Source organism: Callionymus lyra, chromosome 8, assembly GCF_982586985.1.
Source record: "Callionymus lyra chromosome 8, fCalLyr1.hap1.1, whole genome shotgun sequence".
In the NCBI taxonomy this organism is placed as follows: Eukaryota; Metazoa; Chordata; class Actinopteri; order Syngnathiformes; family Callionymidae; genus Callionymus; species Callionymus lyra.
The window spans coordinates 5195790-5210516 of record NC_141825.1 but is presented as its reverse complement, the minus strand read 5'-3'; the positions used below and the strand labels follow the sequence as shown (position 1 = coordinate 5210516).

At 38.2% G+C, this 14727-nt stretch overlaps 2 protein-coding genes and 2 non-coding genes across 4 annotated transcripts; all 4 read right to left on the bottom strand.

The window, feature by feature from the left end:
- Positions 1-1124: 1124 nt before the first annotated feature.
- LOC148073451 (uncharacterized) lies at positions 1125-9230 on the bottom strand. Its single transcript, XM_087797701.1, has 5 exons — positions 8858-9230; positions 6754-7844; positions 5030-5245; positions 2031-2810; positions 1125-1425 (listed from the first exon to the last, which is right to left on the bottom strand). The coding sequence occupies exons 1-5, from the start codon at positions 9012-9014 to the stop codon at positions 1210-1212; spliced, it is 2460 nt and encodes an 819-aa protein (XP_087653827.1). The 5' UTR covers positions 9015-9230; the 3' UTR covers positions 1125-1209.
- A 1095-nt stretch (positions 9231-10325) lies between these two features.
- rps13 (ribosomal protein S13) lies at positions 10326-13577 on the bottom strand. Its single transcript, XM_087797835.1, has 6 exons — positions 13482-13577; positions 12667-12715; positions 12510-12588; positions 10976-11145; positions 10608-10708; positions 10326-10394 (listed from the first exon to the last, which is right to left on the bottom strand). The coding sequence occupies exons 1-6, from the start codon at positions 13502-13504 to the stop codon at positions 10361-10363; spliced, it is 456 nt and encodes a 151-aa protein (XP_087653961.1). The 5' UTR covers positions 13505-13577; the 3' UTR covers positions 10326-10360.
- LOC148073450 (small nucleolar RNA SNORA19) lies at positions 10446-10576 on the bottom strand. Its single transcript, XR_015712298.1, has one exon. It is a non-coding gene; the product is annotated as a small nucleolar RNA SNORA19 (small nucleolar RNA).
- On the bottom strand, positions 12333-12462 carry LOC148073449 (small nucleolar RNA SNORA19). The gene has a single exon (XR_015712299.1). It is a non-coding gene; the product is annotated as a small nucleolar RNA SNORA19 (small nucleolar RNA).
- Positions 13578-14727: the final 1150 nt, after the last annotated feature.

Here is a 14727-nt window from a genome sequence, read left to right as displayed (position 1 = left end):
CTAAAACTGTAGTTTGAGGATTTCGATGGAACATGTTTATGTGAAATATGATGGATTTTCTGTTCATGGAGCAGCAAAGAATTGAAGCTAAAACTATTTTTCTATTGAAGTTTATTATCATTAAATAGTTTAATAAAATGTGAAAACTTAACTTAATTTTTGTATTGACATATTGACAAGCTTTGAATTCTATTTTTTAATCATTACATTTAATAACTTATATATTAAAAGGTTGCATTTTTTTGTATTTTTGAGTAATTTAATTTAAGAATGTAATATTTTCTAAATGAATGAATTGATTGACGATCACATGACTGACTTCATTATTGGCATAAAATTGATATTTTGATATTGTCTGGTTATTATCATTATTTAATCAACAATTTTATATTGAATTTAACATGCTACACATTAGAAAATATCAAATTTAGAACAAACTATTTTGAATAAATGGAATACAATATAATATCAAAACCTACTGTAAGTATATAATATTTTTGAAAGTTTTTTGTTACAATAATGAAAAAAATCCTTGTTGAATTTGTTTTGAATCTTTGAATTTAATAATTTCTATTTTGCAAGGTGAACATTTTTTAATCGTTAAATTTAAAAGTATATTACATTTAAAAGTCTGAGTTAGAACATTTTTAAAAACTAAAATATCAATAAATAAAAATGAAAATTGAACTGATTTGTATAAAGGTTGAATTTGTTTTGTTTCTTGGATTCTACAAAATAAATCGAATAAATCTCTAAAACAAATATCAAATGATTTCTAAATGATTGTTTTTAATATATATTTTTATGTGGGTATATTAGTGCCAACGTTTCTATATTAAATTTAAAAGACTATGAATTTTAAAATATTGAATTTAGAAATTATACTTTTGAATTATTTGAATTTAAATATCAAACTCTGTGTAAATACAATAGTTTTTTAATATTTACGTTTTATTAATTCAATATATGGAAAATATATTGAAAACATATTTTACAAACTTAACCTTTAAACATGGAAATTAATAATAACAAATACTATAATTCAAAGGTTAAAAAAGCCTTTGTCTCGACTATGTTTCGGTTGATCTAAGAGATGAAAAACACAAACACACAAGGAGACGAGGAAGGAAACAAAAAGAGTGATTGTGTTTAATATCCACGCGTCGACAGGCGGCTGCAGCAGCGTACCCGACGGTGATGGCGTTGTGTTCAGAACTTGCCGAGACACAAGTCCACGTACATGCGGATGTTGGTTCGGTGCGACGAGGTGAAGCAGTGCCCGATGGCCTGCTCCACCTGCTGGATCCGCCTCTGGAAGTGGGCGCGGTCCCGGGCCAACTCCTCCCAGGGGCCTCGGCGGGACGCCTGCCGGGCGAAGCGCCAGGAGCGCATGACGTGGACCTGGATGTGAGGAGAGAAGCGCACCTGAAGGAGACACACAACCATCAAACATGAAGCATCACCCAGATATTCTATTCTGTCTACTTTTGAGTGAAATATTTATGTTCTTTTTCCCAAAATAATATTTTCTTCTTTAACCCTTGTGTTATCTCAGGGTCATGGAGAAAAACATGTTCAAGGTATCCCTTGTGTTATATGCAGTGGCGGAGGTCGTTCAATTTGACCCAGAGACAATACCAGGGATACCATAAACACATTTGTTTCCTTCGACTCACTTTGACCCAGAAATAACCCAAGGGTTAAATAATCATTATTTATGTCCATTCTTCACTTTTACACCCTGTATCACTTCCATGTTCTGTTACAAACACACTGTTTCTTTGAGTCCCGTCACCGGTGAGTCAAAGCCTTGAGGGGGCCGAGGTCTCCAGCAGTTTGATGAGGTTGATTTTGTTGGCGGTGAAATAGTGGCGAAGTGACGCATCGGCCGCCACGTGACCACAAGCAGACAAACATATGAAGCTTTGAACTCAGGGGTAAGGGGTCACCAGAGGTCAACTCTAGAGGTAAATTTTTTGATTAACTACGATACTAATGTAAGTTGTATGTAGATTCATGTTTGTTTCTACCATTTTAGACGCCGCCAGCTCCTTGTTACTCTCCTCCTCCGTGGAGTGGGAGGAGCTCCCGGGTCTCCCCCAGGTCACTGGGGCCTGGTCCGCCTGAGTCTTCTGGTCGCCCTGTTTCTCGGGGGTCACCGGGGTTGCACCGTAGAGACGTGTCTGGAAGTTGAGCGGGTATTGCGGGTCGTCGTCGCGCACGCTGAAGGACCTCCACAGCTGCTCCTCGTCCTCGCTGTCCGAGCCATGAGCTCGCGGGTCTTCCAGGAAGATGGCGTCGTACTCCTCGCGGCTTCGCAGGAACTCCGCCAGTCCCTCGTTCTCTTTCTCGAAGTCCACGCATCCGTCGTCGGAGCTCCAGCTGATGTCGCTGAAGGTGCAGCCGAGGAGCCGGTGGAGGTCGCGAGGCTCCGTCGGAGCCTGGTCTTCGGCGCCGCTGGAGTCCGAGGAGTCCTGGTGGAGAACTTTCTTCTGCTCCGCCGGCAGCAGGGGCCCGGGGGGGCGGCACCATTTGGTCCAGTCAAAGGGCGGCGCCTTGTCCCCGTGCACGTGGAGTCCGTCGCCTTTGCAGCTGGCCACGTCCACAGGGTCGTCCACGAGGTCGTCCACGAGGGCGCCGCTGGTCCTCCTGCCGGCCGCGGCAGAGAAGGACGAGGGCTCATCCATGTGGTCGTCGGGAGTCCTAGGCCAGCCGGAGCCACAGGAAGGCTTGATTGACAGAAGGCATCTGCTTGATGAGAAGGTTCTCAGGGGCACGTTTGAGTTGCTCCGCTTGATCCTGAGATCTTCCTCCAGCGTCATTGAAACGCACATATATGAATTCATGACGCAACATCGAAGCAGCGCCGCCGCGACGTCACAAAGACGGAACCGCGTCGCCTTTGATGGCGAGCATTAAAGCTGCGATGAAGTTTCCAGGAAGAGGCGAGAGACTTTCTCTTGCTCTGTCGGGATGAGAGACACTTCAGTTTTCAGGACAGCAGACACTGTTGCAATTACACAGTTCTAAAAGTAGGGGGGGCACTAACTAAATAAATTCAATCTTAACTTGTGCTGCATTGAAATGTTTATAAAAGCAGGATCCAGAGAGAAAACTCGATTTGACGACGTCAGCGACATATGGAATAATTTAGATTTTTATTGAAAGGTTTTTTTTAAGATTTTTAATTTTACTTAAAAATAAAAAAAAAGATAAATAAATAATTAAAATCATTTGTGATAACACATTGTGTTTGCTATTATATATAATATATATGTATTCAAATAAAAAAAATGTAAATTTAAATTGAATTTAAAGGTTAATCATTGGAATTCGAATATTAACTTATAATATAAAAAACTAAAGCAAAGTTTCAGTTTAGAAATGATTGAATTCAATTTTTTTTAAACTCTTAATTAAAAGGTTGAATTTTTTTTTTTTTTAATAATTTAACATTTACAAATAAAAACAAAAAAATGTAATACGTAGAATTAGATTTTCTAATTCCAATCATTTAACTTCAAACTCTGTTTAAAAAAAACACTTAATGTTTCTTCAATAAATTGTCAATTTCCGTGATTGTTTGAATTTCGCCATCTTGTCAGGCTGAAGGACATCACGTCTGACACTGTGGTGTGCAGTACAGGAGCACCTGGAGTCTCGTCCAGAAGTGTTCTGACGACACACAGCGAAGACGAGTACAGGAGTCTGATACGTGACTTTGTGGACTGGAGTGAGAGGAACCACTTGCAGCTGAACACCTCAAAGACCAAGGAGCTGGTCTTGGACTTCGGGAAGACCAGGACAAAGCCACGTCTAGTGTCCATCACAGGCGACGAGGTGGAGATAGTTGACAACTATAAGTACCTCGGTGTGTGGATGGACAGTAAACTGGTCCTGCAACACAGACCATGTATATAATAAAGTTCAGAGTAGACTGTACTTTCTGAGGAGGCTTCGATCATTTAACATCTGCAAGAAGCTCCTCTGCATGTTCTACCAGTCTGTGGTGGCCAGTGTTCTATGCTGTGGTGTGTTGGGGTGGGAATGTGTCCAAGAGGAGTGTCAACAGGTTGGACAGGTTGATCAGAAAGGCTGGCTCTGTGGTTGGCATGGAGCTGGACTCACTGGTGACAGTTGCTGAGAGGAGATCACTGAACAAACTACTGCCCATCATGGATGATGACAGTCATCCTCTGAACACTGTCATCAGTGAGCAGAGAAGCAAATGGAGCACGAATGCTCCTCCCATGATGCAACACTAATAGACTCAGGGATTCATTCATTCTTCATGTTATTAAATTGTACAATTCTGAGTTCGGGGGCAGGAGTGGAATAAAAGTATCTGGATGTTCTGTTCTATGTTAGTCTTTGTATCCTTTGTCTTTGTTGTTTGTCTTTGATCTATGTTCTTTATCTTTAGACTTAGATTGTATCGTCTTGTTCTTTCCCTTTATTTCTCTTTTTTCTTGTTCTTATTTTATTTTGATTCTTTTTTATGAAAAATTGCTGTATTTGCTCTGGATAATTGGAAAAAAACAATAAAGTTCTATCTAACCTATCTTTGCGACGAACTGTATCAACGTCGAACTGATCCAAACAAACAATAACAATTGTTTTCAACACTTTTATTTTTCACGCCACAAAGAACCTAAAGTTCAACAAACATATTTTCAAGATCAAGTCCAACAGGAAACATGGGAGTGAATAAAAACGTCCACCTCTGGGTGGCGCTGCAACAACAGATAATACGAGCTAGAAAAAATAAATATCAATATTTAAAACGAGTTGCTTAATTACAAGATAAATAAAAGTCTGAGGCGGATGATTGACACCTCAGACATCAGGTCAGAACCAGTAAAAACACACAAGTGGGCGTCGGTTACATTTCCGGGTCAGAATAAGGCGTTTTTTTCCAAAAAACATTCCACACGCTGAGGTCAAAAGTGCAAAGAAACATCTTCGAGGTACAAAGTCGTTTTACGAGAAACATCAAAATGTTGCACTGCAACCAGAATCATGGGTTCGCGTCCCGGCGACGGAGACTCTCATCCACGTACTGACGCATCCGCTTCCTGTGGGCGGAGTCGAAGCAGACGCCCACTTCCTGCTCCGCCTGCTGGAGCCGGCGCTGGAAGCGGGCGCGGTCTCGAGCAAACTCCTCCCACGGACCCTTGCGGGACGCTTGTCGGGCGAAAAGCCAGGAGCGCATGACGTGGACCTGGACTTCAGGAGAGAACCGGACCTGAGGAGCAGAAGACACAGTTGGTTCAGGACTCGGACTCATTCAAGATTTACTATATTAAACTTTTATTTGAGCCTTTTTTTTACATTAAGTATAGTTTGAATTGATCATTTTTTACATGGTTCTGATCACCAGATCCAATGAAAAAAGCAGAGTTTTCCTACTTTTTTAATACTTTACAATAAATCAAAAAAGATGAAGAAACTTATTTTGTAACATGAGTATAATAAATGTTCAATAAAATGTCATTATTATTAAAATAAATCAACATTTCAATATAGAAGTAGGATTACAGTGGTGCATTCCTTTTCGTTTTAACCTTTGTATTTTCCTTTAAACGCTTTAGGGTTTTGTTAATGGTGTTGTTCAATTTTATTGTTATTATTTAATACAATTAATACATAATAATTTAATAATTTGTTTGATAGAGTTGTATCAGTTTGTTTCAATAATGACAAAGTTTCCATGTGAGTTTTAGTTGCTGGGAAAGCAAATACATTGATAATTAATTTAAAAGTTGAATTTTAATTAATATAATTTAATTCAATAATTTGTATGTTGAAAGATTTTTATTATTATTATTATTTAATAAAAATGTAATATTTTCAAAATGAATTTGTCCCTTTTTTTTTTTTAAACAGTGTTTGATATTATTTAAATAAAGAAAAAAATGTTCTCAACTCAATATTTTTTCATTGATAGTCTTTAGAATTCAATGTAAAAATAGTGTCTATTGAATGATTCACATCATTACAAACTTCTAAACTGGTCTCTGACTGAACGATGATGCAACATCTTAAACCGGGACAAAGTCTCCGCTGACTCAACAGTCACATGACCTGCTCAGTCAGCGTTGCTCGGCGACAGTCGAACCTTGTTGTGTTCGCGTGTTTGTCATCACGACGGCCTCCCGTGATCAATCATGTGACCAGAAACCGCTCGGCGTCAGAGATCGCTCGCTCGTTCACGGGCGACGTGTAAAGATTAGGGCTGAGCCAGAAGACCGGAGTTCAAACGGACGCAACAACGTGTCAGTCGCGGGAGTGTGTTTTTCAAACATGATCCTACGAGTCGTTGCGATGACATCATGATGCAACTTATAGAAAATCACTTGAGACTCAAGAGATGGGCTTTGTTTTCGTTTCCCTTCAAAATAAAAGTCTAACTGGATGACAAAGAAGCGCTTCTTTTCTTTAACATTGATTTAACTGATTTAATTATGTCGATAAACTTAAATATCACAATATTTAATTGCAATTTAACTTTTTTTTTATTAATTAAGCATGCTACATCAAATTTAGAATGACTGAGGACGAGAGGATACAGTGACTCCAGCAGCTTTTAAAGTTGATGTTTGGACATATTTTGGTTTGAAAACAAATGAAAACAGTTACGACTTCGTCAAAAGTCATGTGGTCTGTAAATATAACACCAGAGTCAAGTACTCGACAATACTACACATATATTACTAAAGATTTTCTGTCAAGACAAAAAAACCTTAAACGCACCTTCTTCTCCTTCTTCTTCTTTTCTTCTCTCGGAGGTGAAGTCTTTCCAGGTTTCTTCCAGTGAGTGAGATATTTCTCCGGTGGTGTCTTGGTCTTCAACTTTCTCTCTGGTTTCTTCAAGTCTGGTTCCTCCGCTGGCTGATGATGATGCTCCACGGGGTTGCTGTGGAGACGGGCGTGGAAGTTGAGCGGGTGGAAAGGGTCGTCTGAGAAACCCAGAGACTTCCACAGACGCTCTTCCTCGTCGGTGACGCCGTCGGTCGAGGGGCTTCTCTCCTCCTCGGGGTCCGGAGCTGGTTCCGAGGACGCCCGGGGTTTGGACGTGGAGGTGAGACAGGCGGTGAAGCTCATGGGGTTGAAGGGGTCGGAGCTCTGGAAGAAGTCCAGGAGCTCACGGTCCACGTCAGGACTCGAACCCTCGGAGCTGCTCCAGCTGACGTCGCTGTCGGAGCGACTGATCTGGATTTTAAGGTCCAGAACCGACGCCGGACCGAAGTCCTTCTCCTTCTCCTGGGGCCCGCTCTGACTCCTGCCCATGCTGGCGGGGATGCAGGCGGTGAAGAAGAAGGGGTTGTACGGGTCACTGGACCTGGACAGCGACTCCCACAGGGCTTTGCTCTCCTCGCTGTCGAACTCCGTCTGGTCCTCCTCGCTGCTCCAGTGAGACCCCCACTCCTCCTCCGACGCCCTCTCGGGGGGCTCTCGCTGGAACACCTTCTGACCGGAGTCGCTGGACCCGGAGCAGTCGCTGCTGGACACGAAGATGTTCCACTCGCCCTGGAACCCCACGTTCCAGCCGGCCTGGTCTTTGCCGGCGGCCCTGGTGACGAAGTCGTCCACGAGGCCGCAGCACAGCTCGTCGGCCCGCAGGCTCGACAGCAGCGCCTCGGTGCTGGTCCCGCCGAACGGGTCGCCCACGTCGAAGTTGGCGAGGGGGTTGGCGCCGCCCACCATGACTCCGCCGTTGCCCTCGAACAGCGTGGAGAACAGGAAGGACTCGGTCTGGCTGGTGGTGGAGCTCATGTGTTGGATGTGTTGACCCGTCTCGTCAGAGAACGTCAGGTGGACCTCGAACCTCAACATCTGGAAAACTGGAGCCATACAAACGCATTAAAACATGAAGTTAATCTTTATTTTCTAACGGTTTAAGAGTTTGTCAGCGAAAAACTATCGTTTATGACACTTTTACAATTTCGTATGAAAGTTAATCGTTAACGTTGGGAGGAAATGCTTGTAAATTTTAACCACTACCTACTATAAAGTATATCAATGTCATGTGACTATAGTTCCTCATTTAAATGTTATCCTCCTTAGAAAATTGAATTCTATTTAACAATTGGTTTAAAAAGTTTTATATTGAAAATGTTATGTTAGTTTTTATGAACATTTGAATTCAATAATTATTTTTTTGTTAATGATGGAATATGTTAAAAATTAAGGAATTAACAAGAAGTTGTATAGAATTTTAAGAAGTTTTTATTCTAATCCAATTCTTAAAATATATATATATATATTTGTATATTCAAAAAACTACATTATAATTATATTTAATAACAGTTCGCCTTCTAAATTCAATATAAAAATGTTGGAACAATTCAAATATATTTATTTTGTAATGAATTTAAAATGTTTCGAATTAAAATATAGTTTAGAAAAATGTAAATCGCAAAAGTAATTTGGAATTACAATATAACGCTGTGTACAAATAGTTTTGAAAATACACGATTTACTAAATTTAAATATATATTTAAAAAAAAAAATATTTATATACAAATGATTGAATTGTATTAGTAAAAAATGCTTAACAAACGCATTTAAATAAAAAACATTTAATTCAACAACTACTGTAGAAAAAAAGAAGCTAAATAAAAATTTAAGCGATATTAGTGTAATAACTGGTCATGTTTCTATTATCTTATCTTGTCATGCAGGCACTCGAGGGCGAAACTGGATTAAAAACCGTTACAACATCACGTATGTAGTCGCAGAACTTTTAATATAGAATTCATTATTTTTAATATCATTTTTTTTTTTAAAAACGTGAGTCGCGAACGTAAACAAAGAAAAGCCGAGAGGTCCGTGAACGCATCTCGCCGTCACTCACCTGACACAAAGGTGTAGTAGATCACCTGGACCAGCACCCGGAGCTGCTCCCACAGCACGAGGAACAGGTGTTTGGGCCACGGTAGCAACGCCATCCCCGCGTCCTCCTCCAACTTCTCCATGTCGGTGTTTCTTCTCAGACCCACCATCGCGGCCATTTTCTCCCTCCACGATCCTCACGTATTCTGGTATTCTTGGTCGAAAACGAGCAGATTCCCCGCGTTTGTCAGTAGACCGTCGCCGTCGTCGTGGTTTCGCTTCATTATCCGCCACAAAAGAGCCATTTTAAAACGAGTCCTGGGTCAAGAAGTTTCCTCTAAGCGCGCCATGTTGTCTTGTTTGTCGTGGAGTAGAAGGTAAATGTCCGTCGCTCTAGACACGCCTGGTTTTATAGACAATGTGACGTCATGGCGGCGGCTGATTGGAGGGAGCGGCACGTGACGTACAGAAAGTTCTTGTGATTTCCAGGATGAGTTAGGAAACCACTAAAAATACACCCTTACGTGTCAGTAGAAAGTGTTTTGATGAACAAAATGTTCTAATAAGGAAAAGGAATTTCGCTTTTCATACAATTTAATCAAGTTAGAGCCAAAACAGTGAACATATTGTACTTTGAAAAGTGGCAATTGTGTCAAAAACGTCACAATTGAAAGTCAAAATGTTACAAAAGATAAATTATACACAAAAAAAATAGTTGGTAAAGGTCCATCCAATTCTTTGGTATGGACATGTTTGGTTTTAAAGTGTCAGTTAAGGTTAGGTAGAACTTTGTTTAAACATTATCAATTTTCTTAAGAGTCTAAAGACTGGTTAGGATCACAATATTTAAGTGTTTAATGTTTATTTAGCATGTTAGCCCTTAAGCTACGGTTACAAAAAAGATTAAAATATAAACTTACTCTAGTTTTTCCTGAACAATTATTCATGTTGAGGCTTCAATACAAGATGGACGTTACAGTCGAGCAGGTTGGAGGTGGAGGTTTTTAAGTATCTTTTTTTGACGAAGACAACTGAGCTCCAGTCGCTACATTAAAATGAACAAACATTTGCTAACTTTAAAAAACAGATAACTCTGAAAATTATCCAAACATTAGTCGACATGAGGGTGAGTAGAAAATGAGTAAAGTTTGCGAACGTTAACATTTAGTTTGAATAAAACCTAATTTTTCCTTCCATAATGGATCAACCAGAGTAAAGTACATTACAATGAAAATATGACTTACAAATGGTGAAAACCCATTGCTTTGTAGTTGTGAAAAAGGTTAAGAGAAAATTGAACATTTATAACATGGCTTTGAGTGATTGTTATTTTTTTTATTACCTTATTTGTAAAGTTTAAAACCACTTTCCTACATGTTCAGTGTCATAAAACAACCAGAAAGTTGCCGCCAGGACTTTACTTGTTCAGCAGGAATAAAACAATAAAATGAACAAAACCTGGTTTTCTTCACAATGAAAGACAGAATCAGTTTCCAATTGAAAGGTTTATTTATAAATGGGGAGTTTATGCCACCAGAGCAGAAGCTGTAGAAGACTCGCTGTGAACACACAAACACATTCAGTCAACATCAGTCCTGAGACCAGAGAGCAGATGTTCGAAGGGGACTGGCAGAAGATCTACAAACAAGTCCTTCTGCTAATTTACCTCCAAATTTGTTCTGGCACAACAGAAATATCACGACTCTCAAGAAGCACGAGAGGCGGACAATGAATCGTGCGGTGAAAGTGAAGAGGTTGGTGTCAGAACTTACTACTTCCAGTTGGGAGGAAGAACTCTCTTGGTCTTGTAGTAGCGAGCCAGCCTGTGGATCCTGCTTTCGATGAGAATCAGGCGGAACTTGGCGTCCTTGTCCTGCACACAGACAGAGATTCAGAATTGTAGCTTTTCAGGCAAATGCATATTTTGAGCTGGATAAAGCCAAGTTGAGATGGAAAAACAATGAAACATTTTAGTTTTATTTGTAAAGAAACACGTTTGTTTTTATTCAAAACATTATCAAGACAACTCTGTTAAATTGTTTGAGCGTTTTGATAATCAGGAGTTTCAGTCTTGTTGTTCATTCACATATAAACTTTAAATCATGTTGATGTCCTGACCCAAGGTCAAAAGACTTTGTACCTTTCTGTTTCTCTCCAGATGCTTCCTTACAGCCACGGCCTTCTTGATGAGGTGGTACAGGTCCTCGGGCAGGTCAGGGGCCAGACCCTTGGACTTGAGGATTCTCAGGATCTTGTTGCCGGTGACGAAGCGCACCTGGGCCACACCATGAGAGTCCCTCAGAATCACACCTGGACACACAAAGGGAAACTTGGTTTAAAAACCACTTCTTACAACTGGAGAAACAAAAATACTATAGATAAAAGATCATAATCACTCATTTCCCTTTTGTGTGTAAATAATAATCCAAGGCTTATTATTTAACAAATTATTTTTAGTATATTTTACAAAAAAGAAACCGGCACAAGTCAAGTTTTTACAAAGTTGTTCCATCATTTATGGCTTCAATATGTTGCATACATTACACATGAAGCATTTTTATGAGTTATTTAAGGTATTGGTTAATAGTATGAACTGGTTGAATCGGTGTAGGTGAGAAGGAATAAAACATTGACCCGAAAGACTGAGCATAACTAGACGGGGCTGACACAATACATTAACACTTGCATCATCTTCAAGACAAGGAAACACTGAAATATTAATTGCATTCAGGGTTTTTTAAAATGTTTTCATATTGCAAAGGTTGATATTTTATATTAATTTGACTTACAACTGGTGTGTAGAAAAACAAGTTGAGTGATGTTAACACTTCAACCTCTTGCTCAATTGCGTTGTGCTCAGAAGAAGCTGACAAAGAGTATATGACAGTCGTATGGATAACACTACCAGTGCCTTAACAAGTCACAACCAAACTCTTCAAATCTGCCCATGAACACGACTTGAGACAAGTGCATGGATGACACGTGAAGGTGTCTGATATGATGTTGGCAGCTCAGATGAATGAAAGGAACCGACTCCAGTGTTTCAGTTTACACCCCAACATCAGTACATACATTAGCTTAGTGATGTGTACTCTTAAGTTTATTAACTTAACTAACAATTCAAATAGTACACATTCTATTGTATACTATGCCATTATTGGTAAATTCAGCACTTAAGTTTGAGTGATTCATTACTGCCTAATAAAAAATATTCTACCACTTCTAACACTTTTAGGTTTAAGGATTTGCAGTGAATATTTACAAGTTTATTTTATTATTTTTATGCCGTTTAGTGTAATTAAACCTCATTTTATTTCAATGTACACTTTATTTGCTTTAATCGAGAAAAGAGTTATCACTTTACCAAAACTATCAAAGCAAAAGGACATTAAAGAAAACAATTAATGCATACTAGCAATAATGACAAAATAATCGCCATTAGATCGGCTACATATTTTAGTGACTATATCGTTTCATCACTAAAGGTGTGAGAGCAGAGATGTTCGAAGGGGACTGGCAGAAGAGCTACAAACAAGTCCTTCTGTTAATTTACCTCCAATTTGTTCTGGCACAACAGAAATATCACGACTCTCAAGAAGCAGGAGAGGCGGACAATGAATTGTGCGACCACAGCGTCGCATACAAAATAAAAAATATACAAAATAAATACTCACCAATCTGAGAGGGGGTCAGACCCTTTTTGGCCAGCTTGAAGATCTGCTCCTTGACATCGTCGGAGGTCAGTTTCAGCCACTGACGGAGCACAGACAGTCAGTCAAGTGGTTCAGACTAGATGCAACTTTTGTTCTTTTAAATGCTTCAAATACTCACTGTAGGAACACTGCGCCTGTACGGCAGAGCGGACTGGGACAAGCCCTTTCTGTGGACCAATAGAAACATAAGAATTAATACAGATTAAAGATTATTTCAATGAAAGAAAACTAAACAAAGATGAATATTAAAAAGGTAAAACTTTAAGAATTGATTTACCAATTATCAAGTTCTCATTTTCTATGACAGTAACAACAGTCAATGAGTTTTAAATGACATGCGTTTTTACATTAAATACAACATTACGTTTAAAATGAACGAATCTACAAAAGGTGCTCAACATATCACCGTAACTAAATAACTATATTTAAAAACTATTAACTAGCCCCATGCATTTATTAAAATAAGTCTAGTTATGATTATCCATCTATATATAAATCGATAGCTATCTATATAGATGTATATGATCACAAATACACGTTAATATTAAAGGATTTAAAATAGCAATGGCTACGAGACTTGGTGATCATTGCAAACCACGCTTTAAACATATCCTTAAAATATTATCAAATAACTATCGTTCAACTTCACGCATTCAATTTGTTTTTTAAAACATTGACAGTTAAATATTAGTTTGGTTTTTAAGGAATATAGTCAAGACCGTCCATGGATAACATGACGGCTAATGCTAGTTAGCACGACTGGATGTCGAAAAAGAAGCAGAGTTTTATTGGTAACTTTCTTCCTCTGTGGTGACATTAGAACCACGTTCGCGCTCGCATGGGAAACCTTATACCTTTATGGACACATTTGGACACTTCAAACGGCCAGTTTGCCTCAGAAAAGCGGCATTTTTCGACAAAAAGGACGCTTACCCGGGAGCGTGCATGCGACCCATGATGGCGGTTGAGGAAGAGAGGCCGCACACGCGAGGAAAAATGTTAATCTGCGCCTGCGCCGGAAGTGACGCAAGGACGTTGCTCTTGGGGGCGGGGCGTCACTCACGTCATATTCCACTGCAAATATGTATTAACTAGCATGGAATTAAGAGAAAGACGTAAAATAAAATAATGAAAAAAATAAATTAAATTAAACAAAAATTAAAAATATATATGCATGAAATATTACTAACTGTTACTTTGCGCATTGAAAAACGGAATTACATTTATTATTAAAGTAAAAAAGCTTATTATTCGTATGGTTTACTAAAATAATAATACAGAGATGTTTAATGTATATGTTTATTTACGTTTATGTTTACTGTGGATTCTTATTTGTTTTTAGACTATTTTTTTCGTAAGGGAATGTGTATGCATTTATTTTATTACTTATTATTTTCATGCAACCTTTTTATCACGTGGTTCTTAGTCCAGGTACATGAGTACAAATATAATTAATGTATATCTTGTTTCAATCGTTAATAGAAATGTATTTTTTTGAAGTCTTATGTCTTAAATCCAATTTATGATACAGAATAATAGAATGACACCAAATCAACTAACATTTAATTAAAAAGGTATTTTAATAAACAAATTTAATTGACTACAATGTCTTGGATCTGCTTTCCAGTCTCTATGAAAATATATCAATGTCATCAGAATACTGATGACATTGATTGATTGAGTTGTTGATTATTTATTTCATTTTGTTGGTTATATTTATTTATGTCTTAATGAATGTATTCATGTTTTTCATCGTTGGTCAGAGAGGACCACAATTTAATTTATACTGTATGTCTCAATACATGTATATTTGACAATAAAAGAACTTGACTTGAATACTCAACTAAACATTTAACATTTCGAAACTTTAACAATTTTTATTAAAATTGCCTTTTTGTTTTTGCATTGAATTATTACTTTTTATTAATGTTTGAATTCAATTCAATATATAGGTTTATTAAAATGTTGGATTTGTTTTTGATTTATTTAATTTGTATTTTGAAAGTTTAAATTAAATTAAAACGATATTTCTAATGATTGATTTTTTTAAATTCTGTATTATTTGTAAGATTTTAAATTCGAAAATGTTGGAGATTATATTGGATATTAGAGAATATATTATATTTAAATATCTTTATTGGAGATGCTTCTCCTCACCTATTAGACAAGAAAAATCAAA